General features: G+C 44.7%; 2 protein-coding genes across 7 annotated transcripts in view; one reads left to right on the plus strand and one right to left on the minus strand.

The window, feature by feature from the left end:
- Window positions 1-13,836: 13,836 nt before the first annotated feature.
- On the minus strand, window positions 13,837-18,542 carry LOC126541908 (uncharacterized). 6 transcript variants are annotated; one of them, XR_011892766.1, is made up of 10 exons: window positions 18,430-18,542; window positions 17,618-17,705; window positions 17,394-17,437; window positions 17,136-17,243; window positions 16,682-16,753; window positions 16,373-16,452; window positions 16,160-16,199; window positions 15,922-15,969; window positions 15,748-15,832; window positions 13,837-14,135 (listed from the first exon to the last, which is right to left on the minus strand). XR_011892766.1 is itself a non-coding variant. In XM_072286423.1 (10 exons), the coding sequence occupies exons 5-10, from the start codon at window positions 16,718-16,720 to the stop codon at window positions 14,079-14,081; spliced, it is 366 nt and encodes a 121-aa protein (XP_072142524.1). In that variant the 5' UTR covers window positions 16,721-16,753; window positions 17,136-17,243; window positions 17,394-17,437; window positions 17,618-17,705; window positions 18,430-18,536; the 3' UTR covers window positions 13,837-14,078. The 6 variants fall into 6 exon arrangements, 4 of the variants coding, with proteins under 4 accessions (XP_072142524.1, XP_072142525.1, XP_072142523.1 ...); XM_072286423.1 differs by having other exon boundaries at window positions 15,748-15,849; window positions 18,430-18,536; XR_011892767.1 differs by lacking the exons at window positions 17,136-17,243; window positions 18,430-18,542 and adding an exon at window positions 18,330-18,421.
- A 206-nt stretch (window positions 18,543-18,748) lies between these two features.
- The window catches only part of LOC126541906 (G kinase-anchoring protein 1-like), a 67,088-nt gene continuing 63,521 nt past the window's right edge, over window positions 18,749-22,315 (plus strand). Inside the window, exon 1 of the mRNA XM_050188870.3 lies at window positions 18,749-18,882. The gene's annotated coding sequence lies outside the window, so the exon portion shown is untranslated. The remainder of the gene's footprint in view (window positions 18,883-22,315) is intronic.

Here is a 22,315-nt window from a genome sequence, read left to right on the forward strand (position 1 = left end):
AGCATTAGCGTGACTTCCGTTTCCTTTCAATCAAATTATGACTAATTTTCCCTGATAGAAGCACAGATTCTCTGAGTTTTCCCTGAACATCTCCCGACTATTCAAAGTCCCTGAGAATTCCCAGTCTTCCCGATTTTCCCAGTTGGTAGACACCCTCGGCCGGCTCACACACAAATCTTGGCCGACACAGAGGGCACCAACGCGTGCAAGTGAGTTTTAATAGATGCTGCTATTACATGTGTCAAACACGATCGATTAATCATTTTCGGTGGGAGTGCTTTAGCATACAATGCTGTAAGATTGCTACGAACAAGCAGGGCCGACAACTTGATGATTAATGGGGCTTAATGTCGCAATGGCCAGTTCTGGCCAAAGAACGGCAAACACACGGTGAAATGAGTTAACAATGGCACATGGAGACAAGGATGTAATGTGGCTGTAAAGGGGCCTGAAATCAGTCACTCTATAAATGGGTAAAATATATATTTGCTTAAAATATGGTCATGACAAGTGAGCTGTGCTATGACCATAAATATACGTTGCGAAGTGATAATAAGAAAAATGTAAGGATGTGCAAGTAGCAGTAATGCCTCACCCTGCCGGGCCCTTGAGCGCAAGGGCCGCGAAGCATATATCTAAATACCACAAAAAATTGTCAGTGAGCCTTACCCGTCTTTTTCATTTTCCTGTGCTGCCCTCTGCCGCACGCCGCTGAAAACGTTTTGGAAGGGTGCTGGGGCTTTCGCCGGTTGATTTGCGTAGCTGCGCCCACGTTGAGTGCGCGTCGGTTGTGCGTTTCGCGGATCGCGAATCATTATTAATGGCTTCTTCGAGGCAGCATGTCGTCCCTAGGAGCCATGTAGCACTCACCAACTACTGGGTGAGCAGGCCTGAGTGCGCTGTTGTGCAAACAGTGCAGCCGATAAAGGCCCGCTGAGTTCCGTTTGCCGACATGGCTGCCTTGGAGTTTGTTGTCGCTGATTTCTGCACTTGGAGCTCGCTTTTTGTGTTCTTTTCACACATTATTTAGACATTTCGCATATTCAAGAAGCCTTCGAGCGCAGCCTTCCGCGTCGGATCGACACCTACAACCGCACATCGTTGTTAGCGTCAAATATTGTGGAAAAGGTGCATCGCTGATATGAAATAATGCCAAAACCTAGCAAAACATGCATATCTGCGCATTTGTTCCGTGTTCTTTCACCCTGAGACGAGTCAATATGAGCGGCCGAATCACTTAAACAACGGCAACTGTGATCCACTTCATACAAATATTATGGGCTGGTAAATTATTGCTGATTGTCGCTTTTCTTTAACTCCATCATACTTACAGTTTGCGCGTGCTATAAGGTATTATAAGAGAAAACTGCGCTCGCATAAATAATCATTTATAGGCCGTGCAGTTCTCTCACGAAAACGCGGATGCCATCACTGACACCATTGGTAACTGAGCGAGGCGGTTGTTTATGCTGCTGTATACCAAATACAGTGCCTCTTGTTTCCCGTTGGACGCAGAGGTAAACAATGCATCTCTGGAATTGGGAAATGTGTCGGTATAACACGTACAAACCCACCCATCATAGGCGTATCTACCGGGGGGGGGGGGGGGGGGGGGGCAGTGAGAGTACTTGTCCCCCACTTTCAGGACAGGAGGGGCATGCCCCTCCCCGCACAGTCGGAATAGAAAAGGAAAAGTAGGCCATTTATCCCCCCCACCCTATGCTCACACACTTGTGAAAGCGGGCACTGTCGGCTGCACACTGCACAAATACAACAAAACAACAGCTGAGGCCAAGCTTTTTCTCAGAATCGGACTCATGTAGGTACGATTTATTTATTACGTATCCCCTGCTTTCGGGCCTCGCCTCCGCGTGACGTGCCTTGCAAGCCTGCATTGCTGAGAAAGCTGTCGGTAGGCTGTTCAAAACAAGTTTAATCTACCATCACTTGCATCATCCCGTGTTTGTTGGGGCCGTCTAAAATAACCATCTTTGAAAACACAAAATCAAATTCGTTTTTGTAATCTACCGGTATTTTATCAGCGTTGTTATTTTAGCGATTTTGACGCTAGATTTAGCGACTTTTTTGTCTGTTTACGGCAAATTTTGCTATTTAGCAATTAGCGACTTTTTTAAGACTTGAATGAACAGTTGCGAACATTTTAACGACTTATAAGTTAGAAAGATTGCTTGGAAAATGGCCTTCAAGAAAGCGCTTTAATATTCAAAAGCCACATTAAGTGGCCGAAACTCGCTGTACGATGCATAGGCTCCGTGATCACGATGAACCAACGGTTGCGTTCACATTGGTATCCTTCACATTGTGATTGCGCTTCACAACACAGTGGCCATCACAGCCTTGACACGGTAGTCCCAAAATTAAAGTTCTTTTTTTATTATTTACAAAACCTATTTGAATGCGTTTAAACGATTCGGGTTCAGCGGTGTCACTAAATCCATTCGTTTGGTAGACGCTTGGCAAGCGTGTCAGAGAACTAATTTACCAAAACCAAATGGAATAAATTTTATGTTCAGATTTAGAACTCAGCAGACGAATAAGACATATCGACTGTGTAAAAAAGGTGTAAATATTGAAACGGTTTAGCTCGTTCACCCGCGACTGAACAAATCGCTCCCGTTTCTCACGCCTTTCAGACCAATCAGTACTTCACGGCGGCTTTCAGCTAGATCAAGGGCGAGAATGTGGTATTTAACCTGTACATCATCATCATCATCAGCAGCAGCAGCAACAGCAGCCTGGTTACGCCCACTGCAGGGCAAAGGCCTCTCCTATACTTCTTCAACTACCCCTGTCATGCTCGGGTACCTGTACAAAGCTCGGGTAATTGTCAATGCCATGTTAACAACATGCGGCCAAGCGGGTTCCACAGAATATATAGTTCTGCTACCACGAATGTCAAGAAGCACAAAAGCTAGGGATGATATGCAGAATAAATGCATTTTCATGCTAGGAAAACTGCATTGCTTGTGTTCTTTTGAACCATACTGTATTTGTTATATACCTTACAATCTGAAGATAATGAAAATTTTAAGCTGTCATAATCCAGTATGTAAATAACCGAGGTAGGCGATTAAATATCGACTTTTTCATATACGAATAGTAAGCATCTAATATCGAATAGACAAACGCAGACGTGCCTATATACAGCAGGAATATGTGTTTCAATGTAGTTAGGAACACGCTTGCACTGAATAGACAATCAACTATCACGCAAAATTAAGGTCGTTTTAAACACAAGATCGCAACAGTTATGAATAGCCGCTTGACACCTTTAAGCCTGGTGGCAAACAAGCTTTCCGAGAATTACAGGCATTTGAAAATGACTAACTTTTCAAAAACGCATAATAAATAGTTCAAAAAATGTCAGAGGTATTATGGAAAAGGAAAATAAAACGCCAAGGAGGTATTTGTGTGCCCTAGACAGAATACAAAGCCTTTTACAAGAAAAAAAAAACGTCACTGGTTGTGACGTATAGAGATAAAACTCCTACATGACTACGCTGCAAGAAAGACTAATTGGCAGGCCATACGCACAATATAGCCTATTGTCAAGTATTGGACGAAAAGAGGGGAACCGAGGGACCTGGTTTTGTAAGGGCACCGTTTTTGTAAGAACGTTCGCACGTATTTTTTAGTCCGAACCATATGAAACCAACAGGTAATGAGGAAACGGAAAGCATAGGATAAATTGTTTGTAGTGTCTAATTGAAGTTCAAGAATGAGAAGCTAATGGGAAATGCAGGAAAACTCAGCTTGCTGATGGTGAGAGCCTAATCCACAACCTCTGCATTACGCGCGCGCTGCACTACAAATTGTGCTAAGGCGACGGTAGTTCCCACGTCCATGCGTTCCTTTGTATTTATGTATGTGTACAAGATGTAACCCAAGGAGCGTTAACCAGCGCCACATTTCCACCGAGGAACCGAAAACAAAGCTTGCATTACCGATTTGTTTCTGCATTGATTCGAAAACTTTGTCGCTGTTTTACTTCTGAGAACTATAATTTGCGATACTTTGTTCAGGAGGTGGTGAACAGTAAGCCGATTTGTATAGTCGGTGGTTGCGAAATATTTGGTTAGTTTTGATATTCGGAAATAACGAATAGTTCATTTTCGAATATGAATAAAATATTACGCACCACCTATACATATTCGAAACTTCAAGATTCGCTTATCCTATAGTAAACACATTACTAAGGCTAAAGCTCTCTATACCCTGTTGGGTAAATTCACTGTATTCCTTCAGCTGCACGAACATTAGACCAATATGACACGTCTAGGTAAAGTATTTACTTCACGCTAGCTTATATTAGAGTGTTTCAAAACACCCTACATTCTTAAAATTCACTTCACAGTTATAGCGAGAATTTTCGTGACTTTCTTTGTCTCACTTCAGTGACACGCTTCCTAAAATGTTGGCAACACTAGACTCTAATGGTTCATAATGTACGATTGAAGAGCAGATCTATCGATGACAAAGATAACCTTAACTGACGCATTTTTTAGCCTTCTATATTGCAATGGCAATTGGGTAATCCGCAAGGGAGGCGATCTTTACTGTATACGTGCCAACTGGTCCCACTCTGAGTATATGCATTCTCCGTCCAATCGAGAACGCGAACTTCCATATAATCTCCAATAAGTATTTTCCAACAAATCAACATGCCATTAACACATTAAATAAAAGAACGTGTCATCGTTTATTGGCCTGCGGCCGCTAAAGCAGCATCTACCTAACCTCCCTCCAACCCGCGCTGCGCGCCGGCTCGCTCCGCTCTTCTTGAAAGGAGCCCTCCGTGTCGGGCGTTGTGGTGAAGCATAGGAAAAACGAACACGTACAGAGAAGTCAAAGGGGAAATCATATGCAGGGTGGTGCAGCTGCCGTTGTTGGCGTGGCTTCTATGCGGACAGAGTACAGCAGCGGCAGACCGATCCAACACACACACACACACACACGCACGCACACACACACACACACACACACACACACACACACATATATATATATATATATATATATATATATATATATATATATATATATATATATATATATATATATATATATATATATATATATATAGAGAGAGAGAGAGAGAGAGAGAGAGAGATGACGCCTCCTTACTCGATAAATAATTGGTACACCACTGCCACCCATCTACGTAGTGAATGTCACCGGCAGCCTACGGGTATGGTGACGTACAGATGTTGGCACAGCGCTGTGTGGCCGTTTGCCGCTTATTGTGTACGCGGCGTGTGAAGTGAAGTGTAGTTGATTTCCGTTCCCTAAGACCAGAACTTAACTATAAAACCAGTTCCGTTCGTTCTGCCGGTAGCGGGCCCATGAACTGGACGGCGCCAGGCTTCGCTGAAGAGGTTTGACATTGGCTCAAACTTCATGTGCACGGCTTGAGAGGGTTGAAGTTTGTGCATGTCAACTTGGTAGGCATGTTTGACTCATGTTGGGCGCGATTAATTATATATGCGAGCGAAGAGGCTATCGCGTTGTCGGTTCGACTGCCGATCGCGCGGGGTTCGGTCGAACGATAGTCAGCACGCTGATTTTGTCGGTGCCGTCGACAAGAAAGCCCGTCGCAGTACAACTCGCGCTCGTCGGTTGCGTCGTTGTCGGTCTGGTATGGTATGGTAAAATGGTTTCAGTGACGCACAAGAGTCAGTTAATCGTTGGCGCGAGCGTCTTGTCGGCCTCGTATATCGGCCCAGTGTTACCGCGCCGTCAGGCATGCGCTGCCACCAGCAGCAAGTGAGGGTCGACGCTGCAAGAACACTTCATCAGCAACGTGATCTTTTTAAGTGTCGTTCAAGAGTAGCGCACGGGTTCGTTAAATTTACTAGCTATCAATGAAAGGCGGCAGTTCCCTGGCTCAGGGTGCAGGCCGGACAACTGGGACGAAGCCATGGCCGCTTTACGTTTTAAGGTGGAGTTGCAGTCTTACGCTACGCACGTTTTCGGCACCGAAGTGACATCGAGCTACCAGTGGAGTTTCAACGCGGCACACGGCACGAGTGTTGGGAGCAGCGCGCGTGCAGGCGGATTCTTCCCAGGAGGAGGAGGAATAAACATTTATTGTACAACCAGCGCTTTGTGATGGCTGGGCCTAAGCCTCCCACGAAGGGACGTCGAGGGCTTGCCTCGCCGCCGCCTCGCGGGCGTGCTGGGTCGCCCAGGTTTGGTCGTCGAGGGCGGAGCTCCGCAGATCCTCGTGCAACCTCGACGAGAGGGTCGTGGTGTTAATGTGTGTGTACTGTGCTGGGCACTCCCACAGCATATGCGGAAGCGTAGCCGGGTGAATGCCACAGCACCGGCAGTTGGGGGTAGTGTAGACATCTGGAAATATAAGGTGGAGGCGGGTGGGTGAAGGGTACGTGTTTGTTTGTAGCAGACGCAGGGTGGTAGCCTCCCAGGTAGCACAAAAGAGATACGTAACGTTTTCGTAGCGTTTATCCAAGACGATAAAAACGGGTTAAAGAAGACACGAATGAGAGAACTTCGGCGGGAAAACGTCGTATATCTCTGCTAATGTCCGGCTTAATTACTTTCTTGAGACGATCTAGAACAGGTCTGCAAGACGTATTCGAAAAGCTGGTCTAGAAATAGGATTGGGAAAGACACAAGTAATCCCTTTGGCAAAGCTATTCGTAACCAATTTCTAAACGTTTTTAGGACGTTATCAAAAAGCTGGTCTAGAAGCGGTCTTGAAAGGTTTACGATCATCTGAAGCTAATTTTCGCGGGTGACGGGCGCGATCAGACATCGTTGTTCAAAACACGCGTTTAGTTTCACCTCACGCGACTGGCCTATGCCGCGCAGACGTCGTCAGCCGCACCCGTCGGCACGGCCTAGGCCAATCGCGTGAGGTGAAACTGATCGGGCGTTTCGAACAACGATCTCCAATCGCGCCCCATATGAGTAGAAGCGTCGGTGTTGACTGTAAGAGCCACGGCGCAGTGCCAAGCACTGTTCCCCGCATGGCCGGCGCATCCTCTACCAAGCCGCACGAAAATGAGCCTGTTAGGAATAATAAATCCTTAATACCGCCTTAAGTAAGCTACGATGCTTACAACCACAATGGGAATGACATCCTGCAAAGAACAAATGGCCACGTCTTGGCAGGTGGCCAGACCAAGCCCTTCATGCCAAGAGTGCATGAAATGAGAACATTGTGACAAAGCAAAAACACTTTATTAAAATGTAATGCTTATGCAAGGTTCGAACAAACTGTGTGAGAAATGCAAATAGAAGTAAAGGTACATCAACAATGACAAAAGTCGCAGAAAGGATTCGTAATGAACTCGAAAGTGAACATTCACTAGCACATAAACAAAATTCCAAGTACACATACAAAAATGAACAGAAAAACCTGGAGTGTACTAAAGTGTCTAATTTATCATAGTAAAGTGCACGTGCTATTAGATGGACTAGAGTTATGCAGAAGTGACATCGGAGCGAATGGAAGAAGTAGACTGAAAAATGCAAGAGTATGAATCGGATGGTAACTGCCTCCAAGCAATGTTACCTATCACCTAGAAGCTTGAAATAAGCACAAAAAGAAATACCACCGCATACCATTCCTGTGACAGAAATAAAAAAAATGGGAACAATGCAGAATTGGAAATATTGCCTTTAGGATATATCAAAGAAGGTAATGGCGAGAAAAAATAACCATACAACAAAAAAGCAAAAAGTGAAATTAGTACAGAATACTTAAACGGGGGATTCAGTGTAACAAGTGAACACTACTGTAGTACAGCGAACGATGAGACAGTAATGCTGCATCTTGCCACTCCAGAACGTGAGAAATGAATATGCAAGCCTCATATTAGAAACTTACATAAACATGGAAATAAACTGGAATGCACTGGAAGCTGCATTTGTGTAACAAAGGAAGCAATGGTCATAATAAATAGTATGTGTTTTATCTAAAAAGCCCTTTACAAGAGGCAAAGTTGTACCTCTGGCAAAAACAAAGTTGCAACGAATAATTTGCAAACCAGCAAATACATTAATTAGCACACTGACATGTCACAATTTGCGCACATCTCGAGTCTCCTAAAGTAAAAAAAAAAGCTCTCTGAATGAGAAAAACGTTTAACACATGTAGCCCAGAGCAAGTTCTTTGCCAGTTCACTCACACTTTCACATCCAAAAACATTTGCCACAAAGTCCAGGCACAGTTCCACTGATGTTTACCAATTCACCCCCACTTTCACGTCCAAAAATATTTGGCACACAGTCCAGGCAGAGCTTCATAGATAAACAGCTTGAGAGCACCCTACTGATTATTGTGCAGTCCCGCTGCTGGAAATAGAACTGCCGCACATGCTGGTAGTGGTTTCAATGTAGACACACTTGCTGCCCTGGACAGGTATGCTCAGATATCTGCACTGGTGCTCCATTTTGTCGAAGTAGACACATTGATGCACTACGCTGGTAATTGAAATGTTTTGAATGCACAAGTATTGGCTTCACCAGAAAGACTTGCCCACATACCACCACTGGCATATATATGCACTTGCTCTTCACTCAGTAGCATTGAACTTAAAGTGTTCCCTATGTGGGAGCCATGTGTAAAACCGGTGTCACACGACCACTCTCGATCGCGATCACGCCCGATCCGGATCGAAATTATCGATGCGACTGGCTCACTCTCGTAGCTTGCTCAGAGGAGCCAATCACGACCGAGAAATTCGATTTGTAACGGACTGGATAGCCGCTAAAAGAGCCCCGTGAGAAACCGGTATCAAATAATTCACAGACGTACGCTAGGAAAATGTGTTGCACAAGGACAAAGAACTGCGACATGCTCTGTTGTGCGAAGCGCGCGAACAGAACACACACACACACATATATATATATATATAAACTGCGAGAGCGCTTCGCGAGCTCCATGCGCACACATGGCACCCGCACGAACTCGGCAGGCCGCCGTAAAGCGCGAAGGGCGCACAGCGTACATTCCGACACATGTCCCAAACTGCAAACAATCGTACTACCTAAAGCATACAAGTTATTTTATACCAAGGGCATACTCGACTCACGTATGCAGTATCCCCAAGCGAGTTATGCAGCGTACATGCTGTATTCATTTCGCCAAATAGTAAAATTGATAACAAGCACAAAGCTACAAGGGACTCAATACATTACTACCATTTGAGGCGTCAAATAAAATCGAATTTGGCCGTTTCATATATTGGGCACAATATATGGACACATGTGGTACCCGGTAATATCATGAAATACCCATCACGTGGGTAAAGGGGGCGAAAACACAATCGAGAACCTGAAGCGCAAACGATAAAAGCACGGTATGGTGCACGCAAAATTCTGTCAGTGCGCTGTAGCGCGAGGGAAGAAAATAGGGCGAGCACTTGACCTCACCTTTTGGGATACCGCACTAGTACTGAATCATTAAAAAAAAAAAAAAGCCTGTTTGAACCAGTTCCCTTGTCTGCAACACTCTTGCTAAACGGGAGACTAAAATACCACGATGACGGCTCTATTGCGGAGATCGGCAAGGTGCGCGCAGACAGAAATTTTGCCGCCTTTCTTCGCATTCTGCAAAATGCTTTCTTGTTAGGATCACGCATAGCGGCCGATCCCGACGCTAGGGACACACAGGCACGATTTCGTCCCTCTAACTTTCGTCCTTATACTGCCCTTAACGCCTTAATTACAGCGTCAGTGAAAAGGCGCCTCACATAACATGACAATGAACTTGAAGAGCTGATTAGTGCCCTCCACTCCGCGCCCTCCATTGAAAACACTACTGATTTCCAAATTAAACTACACAAACAGATCGCACAACCCAAACTAATCACAGAACGTCGTTTTCTTGACGGCAAAACCCTGCAACACTTACATGACAAAGGGCAGCGGCAGCACATTCAGAACAGCCGCTATCATACCACAGCGCAATGCAAGTGCGATAACGCTATTATGCCCGGCTCAAATAGATCGCACAACCCAAACTAATCACAGAATGTCGTTTTCTTTACAGCAAAGCACTGCAACACTTACATGACAAAGGGCAGCGGCAGCACATTCAGAACAGTCGCAAACAGACCATAGTGCCATGCGAGTGCGATAACGCAACTATGCCCGGCTTCACGAATAACATGGCCGCCTTGGTCACATAACAATTGAAAACACTACTGATTTCCAAATTAAAACCACACAAACATATCGCACCACCCAAACTGATCACAGAATATCGTTTTCTTGGCAGCAAAACACTGCAACACTTACATATCAAAGGGCAGCGGCAGCACATTCAGTAACAGCCGCAAACACACCACAGCGCAATGCGAGTGCGGTGACGCGACGACGCCATAACGACGCGACTATGCCACAGAACACCTATACAAACTTACTATGCCCGGCTCGCCCGGCATCACGAATCACGTGGCCACCTTGGTCACATGATTTGACGACGGTATCGCCCCCTTGCGCAAGGTTGGATCGCGTTGATGGGTTGTTGAATATTGTAGAAGCCGCTAAAGAGGCTGACGCGCCGTGGCGTGGCTGTGGCGCCTTGAGTCGTTTTCAGAACGTATTCACCCCTCGTTTTTAAGCTGCCTGGCTTCCAACGTTATCAAAACGTATTCACCCCTCGTTTTTAAGCTATCTTGTTGGGAACGTCTTTGATGCGTCGATTTTGGTCAAAAATCCGTTTCAGACGTTGAATCCCTTAATACGACGTTTTCAAGACTTTGTGTGCTACCTGGGAGCTGCGCCCGGCTGAACTTTGGGTGAGGCGGGGGAAGGTTCGGCGACTGAGGTAAAAGGCCTTAACGAGATCGTTATTAGTTGTCAGATTGTCCCTGGTGTCCAACTCATCTCCAGTGACTCAGGCGCGGTTTACTAGGCCTAGCGCAATGGAGTGGGTGACCTCGTTGAGATTGGGGAGGTGTGGGTGGACGGGGCCCGCATGGGCCGGGATCCATGTTAGGGAGATTATGCTGTCTTTAGAGTGGGGTGCCTGGTAGAGGATACGAAGAGCTTGGGGAGAAATACGGCCTTTGCTGAAGTTAGTGACGGCTGAGCGAGAGTCACACACGATGGTGTGACAGGTGGGATCTAGAGTGGTCAGGGCGATGGCCACTTCAGCCGTCTCGGCAGTGGGGGTAGTGACGCTGGAGGCGTGGTGTAGGACTCCATCGCGTGTGGCGACGGCCACAAATCGTGCGCCAAGGGAATATTGGGCTGCATCAACAAATGTGACGCCAGGTACGTGAGCAAGGGCTTTATGATAGCTATGGCCCGAGCTTGGCGCCGGGCCCTGTTATATTCAGGGTGCATGTTTCTAGGGATAGGGTATATGTAGATCCAGCTCCGGATGTCGGTCGGGATCGGTTGTTTGGGGCTCTGTTGCTGATGGTAGGTGAAGCCAAGCGTGGATAGAATAAAGCGTCCCGTTTCAGTAAGGGTGAGCCGTTCAAGCTGAGAGCGTTGTTGGGCTTCAATGAGTTCGGAAAGGTTGTTGTGAACTCCCAGTTGGTTGAAGAGTTCAGTGCTGGTGCAATGCGGGAGGCCAAGTGCTTGTTTGTAGACCCCTCGTATGAGGGTGTCCAGCTTGTTTCGCTCAGCCCGGTACCAGTTGAGGTACGCAGCAACGTAGGTAATCTGACATATGACAAAGGATTGGACGAGGCGGAGAAGGCTTTCTTCTTTGAGTCCCCCTCGTCGGTTAGAGATACGTTTAAGAAGTCGTAGGGTGTCTTGAGATTGGGCACAGATCCTGTTGAAAGCCAAGGCGTTGGAGCCGCTGGTAGAGATGGTGAGACCGAGAACCCGGATACTAGGGACGTGTGGGATAGGTCTGCCATTTTGAAGGTGACGGCGTCACAGGGTCGGTGATCAGATTGGTGTTTGGGAGTGCGACCCCGCTGAATGGGCTTGTAGAGCAGAAGCTCAGATTTAGCCGGCGAACAGCGCAGTCCGGTCCCTTGGAGATAGGCTTCAACCGTGTCAATCGCCGTTTGGAGGGCCGACTCCACTTGACCATCACTGCCTCGGTACGACCAGATGGTGATGTCGTCGGCGTAGATGGCATGGTTGATATTGTCGACTCGTAGTTGCTGGGCAAGGCCAATCATGACTAAGTTAAAGAGCATAGGAGAGATAACTGAACCTTGCGGGGTGCCTTTGCTGCCAAGGGCAAGCTGGTATGATCGTAAATCTCCGGCCGAGAGGGTAGCCGTATGTATTTTCTTTTCCTTTTCGTGATAGACGCCTCCTCGCATTTTTGTAGTTTCTGCTTAGTGTCTGGTATATAACATAATCTTAGAACTTGATATCCAAATTTATCAGAGATGCTCTTACAATTAAGAGAAGCATAGCCTGCTGGACAAGCAACGCCATTCCAGCGTGCTCTTCTGAAACAAAACAAAAAAAAAAAGCAGCATTTCACATTTGGCCTACTGTATATTAGTAGCATACACAGTAACTCTCTCGCGTGATATTTGCAGCGCGATGCACTGTAGTGCTGAAGTAAAATGGACAAAAGATCAGCAAAAGAAGGATGTAGAGCTAACCGTTGTTTCATTTGCACACTTCAGTGCTTTGTGCTCCGAAAATCACCATTAACTTCGACGAACTCGCCCACATCGCTATTCGTATACAGTGACTACTATCAACATACACAGCAATTATCAGCCTACACAAACATTCATAAGGTATTCGAGAACGATTTCAAGAACAGAAAATTTTCGAGATTACGAATAAGTTGCACATTTTTCTAGGCAAACGAGTTTTTTGGGGCGTGTAAAATTGTTAAAATATGGGCCCCACACCAGCAATCCCTTATCACCATGTTTTGATATGTGCAGTGAACCAGCACTATGCAATCTGAAGAATCTTGGGAGCGTAATAATGAAATAAGCTTTAAAAAAAATAGGTATGCCTCGCTATAAAAGAGCCATATCAAAAGATGCACGATTTTCTGAGAAACGTGTACAAATTGTTATTTTAGAAATATTTTTAAAAAGCTACGCTTTCTGGCATGTAAAAAAATTGCATAAAAAATATAGGGTTCTGACAAAACCAACAAAACTTGAAAGGACCATACTGCAAAAAAAAAAAAAAAAAAAGACATTCAGGAGAGCTTTAAGATTTCCCAGACTTATATCTAGTTATCTTACCTTGGTTTTGGACTTTCTGGGCCTCTATTGCCATCGCCAACATTACATTTCAGAAGGCTCATGAAGGAGTCTTTAGTTGCCCTATGCCAAATTGCATCAGTGAAGCACTCATTTAATGCAAGACACTTGACAGAATGCAAAGATCTAAAATTTTCTTCCAGTGCAGACTTCAGAATATGTTTCAATGGAATTCCTTAATCATTCCAGTCCATTGGGGGCTGTGGCTTTCGTGCATTCATTCCCAGCAAACTGTCCTTCCCCTCTGCACTGATGTGAACTTCACTAATCTGCAGCTACTAGTACAATCTCTTGTTCCTTTGTTTCAAACATTGTGCACCTCCACTGCAAGAGCTTTTGTTCCTCCGCTGGAAACATGCCGAGAATGCCCACACATACTTCCAAATACTCTTTACTTGCTTATACTTAATGCTAAAAACTGAACAGTTCAGGCACCTGTTTCGGTACTTTCAGCGACACTGGACAAGGTCCGGTGCTGTCCTTTCGAAGAAGCAACACAGCACCTGTTTTAAGAAATGCTATCTGATGAATTGCGCATGTAAGCACAGATTCAAACATCTTTGAAAAAATTCAGGGTATTCAACTTGGCCTTATGCTTTAAAGTGGACCTATTAAGATATGCAATTCAAAATGAACATACCATTACTCAGTATCTTTTATTTACATCTTTGGCAACAATGGTAATTCAATCATAACCATAATCTTCAAGCTTGGAAAAAGCATCTCTGAGTGTCTCGTACACACGAGTCTTAGACATGCCAATGAGTTGAGCCATGCCACGGATGGTCTGCGTTGGATACATCTCCAAGGCTCCGACCACCTTCTGGATGCGCCACCTCTCCCGATGACTAGGAAACACTTCCATGCACTGTTCGTCAGTCAGCCGCCGATATGCCTGTATAAATTGGGACCGATGTGCCTTCGAGAATCGCCACACTGCATAAGGAAAGAATGAGCCTCAGTCTAGCTCATCCTATCTTTCGAAATGTGAGCACACATTTTGGGGGGCACTTATCTGGAGACTATTTCTGTGAACCTTTTCTTGGTAACTGTTCCAACATCATCATCAAAGGTGATAAACTATTATCATTTGGTGCTTTTAGGTGCATAATAGGGCCCAGTAGTATGACGAGTTACGAGTTATAAGAACGAGGTGGTGGCACACCATCATGAGCCATACACAGCTATCTTGCATAGTGGCAAAAAATATCAGCGAATGTTCTCAACAGCTTTCTCTTGATTGCCATCAATTTTTTTCCCACACTGTCCTTGCTCGTATGATTACAAAATCCCTACCATCCAGATAGTGTTCACATACCGCAAGACTGAATATTACAAAATTCCGGAGCAAAATTCTGAACCTTATTTCTTACCAGCTTTTTTTGTGCGTGCACAGGCTAGCTGTCATGGCTGACTTTCTTTTATACAACGCATACGGAAAATATCTTTTTCACTCTAAAGCCAGAAAGAGCCTACACGAAGGAAAACTATTAAGGCAAGAGATTTTCTCAAGCAATTTTGGGTACACAACTTTCAGTACGCGAAAACTAGCCAAAGAAGCAGAATTAGATCACATGAAAGGAACTGTTGAGCAGGGTAAAAAAAAAAAGAAAAAGAATCTATTAGCATTACCTCTACAAATAATTTATGTAACTATGAGAATGGGCAGTGGAAGTGCATAGCAATTTATGCAGGACGAGCATATTTGTCTCCCACAATCAACACATTTACATTAAGGCAAGGATACCCTGCATTTGTTTAAACCTGTACCATGTTAATTTGTGCAGATAGTGTCATCCACATTAAGTTACAAATACACAACTCTAAAGGGCTCCAGCAACAAAATGCAAAAGAACAATATTTAAAGTTTCATTCTCTAACAGTGACATCAAGTCTAGAAGCCACAAGTGTAAATTTAGCAAACAAGCACAATACTTATGAGGGCAGAATGCACAGCACCTACCACCAGTTAATATTGACAGCGGAATGCGTGCAAACAGAGCTGAGACAAAGGCACACCCAAGTGCAAATAAATAAGCAAAAGACCACTTTTCAAATCGCCATGGCCACTGTTGCCAAGAGCGAAAAGACAATTCATTTGATCGTCTGCCAACAAAACACCACGACATTAGTGCACAAATGAGAGGGCGATATCAATGATACAGTTGCAGCACATTCTGGCCCGAATTGGCTAAGAACGTGCAAAGTATATTGCCAAAGAAACTGATTATGCCATGAAAAAGAAAAATGCTGTGCAAGTCAACTTTGAAAGCATCACCACAACAATGAAAACCTAGTCCACAAAGCACACTGCAGCTGCATAAATGTCTGTACCATAGGTGCCACAATGCCATGTCCTAATATAGCAGTACAATGGACAACTTGCACCAGCAAGACCACCAGCAAGACAAACTTTCATTTTGGCCTAACCTGCTAAATAAAATCCACCTATACCGTGGATGCTACTAACGGTGCTTCAGAACAGCACTAAGGCACATGCAAGCCATCTACAAGTGCTTAATAACAAGTGCATCAAATGCAAACACACACTATCTGCAGAAACAGGATCTTCAGTGAAGAAGGTGACTTCCACGGAACTGCTTAGTTCTTGTAGATGTGCTGGAGCAAGAATGCTGAAAGGAACAAAAAACTTGGTGAAACTGCATTGGATTATTTCAAAAAAAAAAAAAAAGAGTAAGCATAAGTTGTCCAAGAATCTCACCAACAGGGTTCCGCACATTCCGCTGCATGGTCCATTGCCTTCAAACCCCTGAAATGTATCAAATCTATCAACTCTTCTGGAAGTGTCCTTCCTTACAAAGCCCAAGCATTGCAAAAATCAGTGGCTGAATAATCAACTCATTTCTTATCAGTGTTGGATCTCAGTATTTTTCATCACCTACAACCTATTTTCACAATACATTTCGATCTAGTCCAGATCAAAAGAATTCTACACTCACCTTATTTGAAAGGGTGGTCACACTTGCACACCACACCATGCTGAAAGCAAAAGACAAAGATATTTAACATACACAAAGGCATTTAAATTTATAACCTCAATGCAAACAAAATCAGCAAAATTTAGTTCTCCTCAAGTATACTTCGGTGTTGGATTGCTCTACTAATCATCACAGTTCACTTTTGGCACAAGATTTCAAAGCTCTAGAACTTACCTAGAGGTTGGTAGGGATGCTTTGTGTCGGGAATCATGATCACTGACAAGCTGGTCAGTTTCCTGTGTCAAGACTGGCCTCTATGTGAAGGAATGAAAGGGTGTGTTTAACATTACAGCCTAAGAAATCTTGCTAACAACAGCCAAGCACACATTTATCAGAAAAGTTGATATTCACCAAAGCAATTCTGAGTTGGATCTCAGATTTTTCATCATTTGAGCATACACTATAATACAACTCGGATGCGTTATGAAAAATAATTAACTACGATACTCTGACAAGTCAAAATAGCATGACTACAGTACTCACATTGTGTTCACAGATGCCATTGTCAAGAATTGTGGCCATAAGTATTCACACCATAAACAAATCATGTCATGCCTGGAAAAAAGAAAGGTGAACTTAAATCACACCCCACTCTCTGCACCTTTAGCATGAGCTCTATACACACCCGTCCAACATAACCAAGCACCATGTTGATACTAAATAGAGGAAATTCACGCTTTCACCTTGCGTTTTGCAGCGTGCCTCAAACATATCGTGAAAATCAGTTCTGTAAGCAAGCTTTCTACGCATTCTTCATGACAGTGAAAACACAAGGGAGTTATATACATGCACAGACCTGAGCGATGCTGATAAAAGTGATATGCACACAATATGAGGAAGAATATAATTATTACAATAATTTAGGCAAAATACTGATATCAACAGGAAGAGTACAGTATCAAGAGCAGAAAAGCGGTCTAGTTGACTTGCTACCCACCTAACATATTGGACGCTCCAAGATCTGCATCACTCCCACGAAAAGCGGTCAACTGCCATACCCATGAAATGTTTCATATCTACAAGAACTCTTCAGGCAGTGTCCTTCCTTACAAAACCCAAGCATTGCAAAATATCAGTGGATGAATAATCAATTCATTTCTTACAATATTCGAACGTCAATATTTTTCATCACCTACAACTAATTTTAACAATACATTCTGATCTACTTAGATCAAAAGAGGAATTCTGCACTCACCTGCATTGAAACGGTGGTTGGTCACACTTGCACACCACACTTTGCTGAAAGCAAGAAAGCAATGCTTTTCAAAAACACACAGAAGTATTTCAATGTTACACTGTCAATAAAGGCAAAATCAGAAAAATTTAGTCCTCCTCAAGTACATTTCGGTGTTGGATTGCTCTACTAATCATCATAGTAAATACACCATTGGCACAAGATGACAGAGCGTTAGCACTTACCTAGGGGTAGGTAGTGATGCTTTGCGATGATTGTCAGGACACATGGTCACTGGCAAGCCTGATCCGTTTACTGTGACAACTCTGGCCTCTGTGTGAAAGAGAACGAAAGGACGTGTCTAAACGCAGTTCAAGAAGTCCCGATATGAACAGCCAAGCAACCACTTATCAGAAAGTTGATATTCACCAAAGCACTTCTGTGTTGGATCTCAGATTTTTCATCATTCGAGTGTTCGTTAAAACACAGCTTAGATGCATTATGCCAGCCAAGTTCACTACGGTAGTGCACTATAGCATATAGCACTCACATTCGATTCATGGATGTCATTGTCCAGAATTGTGTCCGTAAGAATTTACGCCATGAACAAATCACGTTACGCTTGGAAGGTAAAAAAAAATGCGTTCACACCCTTATTGCTTTGCGTGCACACACATGCTTTGCGTACACGCTAAGCATGAGGTCTACGTTCGTCCAACGTAACCAAGAACCGTGTCGATACCAAACACAGCAAATGTATGCGTTCACCTCGCGTTGCAAAGCACGCCCAAAACATGTAATGAATATGCATTATGTAAGCAAGCATTGTAGCTATTTTTCGCGGCTGTGAATACATTTATATACGTGGGCATGATATGATGATGCATGCGATCAATATGCGCATGACAAAATGTGGATGAATATGATTAATACAATAAGCCACGAGAAAAATATTACCATCCACAGAAAGAATACAGTATTAAGAATAGTAAAGCGGTCACGCTGACGTTCTGTTGCAACCTAATTGATCAGATGCGCGCGGATTTGCATCACTCACCGAGAAAAACAGTCCCGGCAGCCGCCGCAGCAGTCCGTGGCAGTCCATCTAAACATGGCGACATTGCGATATCGGCAGTAATCATGATGGCGTTGACATTGGGCTGGCCCAAAGCCCTTCGATCCACGCGCCACCACCGTCGGCGAAAACGTGTATGGAAGGGCTTTAGGCTGCCCGGGGCCGAGGTAGGCGCTGCACTGTGAAGCACTATAATAACTTATTAGAAATTATCAAAAAAATCACGAATGACATTACGTCACTTTTCGTGCCAAGCAACACATGCCAAGCAAGACTCACAAGCGCTCGCAAGACCTTCAAGATTGGATTTTGTGAAAATGGCTGCCATGACGTCCAAGCTATATACCAAATCTATGCGTGTCTTACCACGGCGGAAGGAAGTTTCTACTTCCATGCGTGGTACCATCGTACCGTCACAGAATTCCTACAAATAAGGTATCGTGTCTTTGAGAAAATGCGTCGAGGTAACGGGCTGATAGAATAAAGACGGGCTGTTGCAGATAGGTTCTGTTCGATTCACGCGTGCAAAATGTGCTTAGCGTGTTCCATTTGCCACAGAACAACCAAATCCCCTTCATCCACGCCATGGAGTTTCATACAATACACGCGGTAGTACGGCCTCCGAAATTGTGCGGCAACGTGCTGTCCAACAACAGAACTAACGGAACGGCCGCAATCGTGCTCACACGCAGGACGAACTTTGCAAAAGGAGGCTGTGGACAGTGGCGTAGTAACGGGGGGGGGGGGGGGGGGGGGGGTCATATTTCTGAAGACCCGCATCCATGCCCGCATCTTTCCGCCGGCTTGGCTGAGCGTAAATAGTAGCGGAACGTTTCATGTGCGATGCGTTTATGTCCCACCATAGTTTGTTCGTTTGTTTGTCGTCAGTATGTATGGGCCCGACAGGTTGCCTAGGCGGCGCTGCGGAAACGCCGGTCAACAGAGCCCTCTATGCCGCGCTTTTAGGTTTCGGGTAGTACAAAACGCGATGGTTCTTTATTCTATGACGCGATGCCCTGCTGGTGAATGCATGGCTCCGCAGTATATCTGGTCGTCTCAGTTGCGCCGCGGTGGGAATTTTGGAGAATTTCGTGCATGGGAGGCTTTGTAGCATGCCTTCCGTCGCCAAGGAAGCAAAGCGTTGTGCCGAATGCGTGCACTGCGCACGAGAAGTCGCAGATGCCGTTTCGGTGCACTACCGCTTTCGTGCGTCTGCTGATCAAGTCGCGCGATACCAAGCTGCAACGTCAGACTGCTGCAATATGTATCTATTTGCTTAAGCAGGTGCTCCAACTCAGAACTGTTGCCCAATATAACAATGAATTGGTTGTCTAATGAAACTAATATAATAATCTGCTGGCGTTAGCACCAAACTCAGCTTGAGGGGTTCTGACATGTGTTGACACTGAGACTGCCGGCCACATGCATGCTTATGCGGCAAAAGCGCATTTCCAGACATGGCAATCAGTGAATACCGTGATTGAGTGTCTGTAGCCTTAGCGCAGATGAACAGTAGCTTTTTATGTATTTTTTTTCAGAAGAACGATGCTGCAGCAACAGTTTCGTTTGTTGTCATTCTTTACAGTAACATATAATGTGACAATGGCTGTTTAAACACCACTTTTTATATACAGTACCATATATGTTATTGCTGCTACTGACTGTGCCACCTCAGTCGATCAATTTTCTTTCGCTTGTTCTCTCAGCAACGCATTCTGAAACAGGTTCAAGTGCTCTATGTATATGGACCTTTGCTTAATTAGGCGGGCCGCTTCACCATAAGAAATTGCTTTAGGTTATGTAAATTCCTGTGCATGGCAGTTTTATAATAAAAAGAAATCACCCGCATGCACCTTTTTTCATGGTTAAGCTAAAATGGGACGCACTCTTGACGAGATGATCTACAGGCTACTCTCTCAGCAAATGCAGGTGCCTTTTCCAATAGCTGAACACCAAAATGAAACAACAAATGTACCCTAAACACATAAACAAAGCAAGTGAGAACAGCTGTATACAGCCCGGTGACAGCACAACTTAATGAGGAGAGCTGCGACTTGTATATTACCCAGCCGTTTTGTTGGTCGCCACCAAGTCGTCACACAGTGTGTTGAAAATTCCAGCGTGTCAGGCCGATGACCTTCATGACAATTCGCTATGCATCAATAATGGCGGTGACGATGCTTGGAGACTGCGCACTGCTTGAGCTAGTCTGGCATATTATTCTAGAGTTTGCTACCAATTCACCAGGTCCGCCTGCCTTCAGCACGGTTTGTCGAACAAAAAGCGCCTACATTCCATGACCTGTGCGGCATTCGATAGTGCACAACGCCCTATGTTCGTGTCAAACACTTTTCAAGTGCGAGAACTATGCACAAAACAAGTGAGACCCGTGTTGCTCTACAGGACGGCGTATTTTCAATACTACCCAGCCAACTTCGTTGACTGCTGCCATGTCGCGTTCAAAACTCCAGCGCGTCAGCCCTATACAGTGTTCCATTTATCAGTTTTGTATCAGTTTCGCAGTGTTTGACGTAGTAGTTCTGCGAAAACCCGCAAGGTGGAGAGAAGTAATTAATAAAGGGAAAATGTGTTTGACGTAGTAGTTCTGCGAAAACCCGCAAGGTGGAGAGAAGTAATTAATAAAGGGAAAATGTTGCCTGTTGCCTTTGCTTCGTGTGTTGTCGACAAATTCGACTTCGCCCTGCCATCTGCTAGCCGCCTGGTTAGCTCAGATGGTAAAGCGGCTGCCCCGGAAAGGCGGTGGTCCCAGGTTCGAGTCCCGGACCAGGACGAATTTTTCTTCAACTATGAGGCTTTTCTTTCGAGGAACCCGTATGGGTTTCCTTTGTAGCAATTGCTACGAACGGGTGGATGTCTGATTTTCCCTTTATTAGTTTCGCAGTGTTGAATAAAAACACTGTCTCCTAGTCATAGGTAACCATCTCTTTGTCATTTTGTTGTTGTTGTCATGGTTGCATCCCACAGGGCAGGGCATTGAGCCCTATTCTCTTTAATCCAACTGTGGTTGGCCTTGGTGAAATATTACCTAAGACAATTCACCTATCAATCTGCGCTGATGATATTTGTCTTTCGTCTCCTGCGGCGACTCATCTTCAAGTGCGTGCAAGAATTCAGTGGGTAGCCACCCAAACTTGTTTGTATCTCCGCAAACAAGGCTTTAGTGTATCCATCGAAAAATGCAAGTTAATCGCGTTAATGCGCAAACCCATGGCACCATACCCTGTGTCTCTAAATGGCTAGAGTATCAAATACCAGAAGTATCACCGCTTTTTAGGTGTGATTATTGACAGGGCCCTTTTGTGGAGCCCCCGCTACATCTACCTGAAGCGGAGACTAATTTCATTTGTACAAATAATGAGGTTCCTGTGTGCAAAAACCTGGAGCACGTTGGTATGGTCCATGCTGCAGCTGTACAGATCACTGCTTCTGGGCTTTTTACATTACAGCTTGCCGGTTTTGGCAAATATTTGTACCCTCGAAAGTTTCCAAGGCCAGGCTCTACAGACATGTCTTACCTCGATGCACCTCGACTCATGCAACAATCATGATTGCTAGAGACTACTTGGTTCCAACATATATAACGGTTGACAACCTTAGAGCACACATTACCCAGTCACTATATTGCTGCTTTCCCAGTACAAAGACCTCAAGCCATATTTTCCAAACTTTCTGCGACACATCAAGGCTACCTTCCGTCGGGCTTTGCCCAGCAGCAAGACCACTGTTACCACTCTGGTGCCTATGACAGCCACAAGTACATCTCACGATTCCAGGAATTATGAAGAAGACCCATCAATCAACAGTGGCTCTATGTCAGTTCACACTGTCATTACTGAACAAGTCATAT

The sequence above is a fragment of the Dermacentor andersoni genome, chromosome 2 (assembly GCF_023375885.2).
Source record: "Dermacentor andersoni chromosome 2, qqDerAnde1_hic_scaffold, whole genome shotgun sequence".
Taxonomy (NCBI): domain Eukaryota; kingdom Metazoa; phylum Arthropoda; class Arachnida; order Ixodida; family Ixodidae; genus Dermacentor; species Dermacentor andersoni.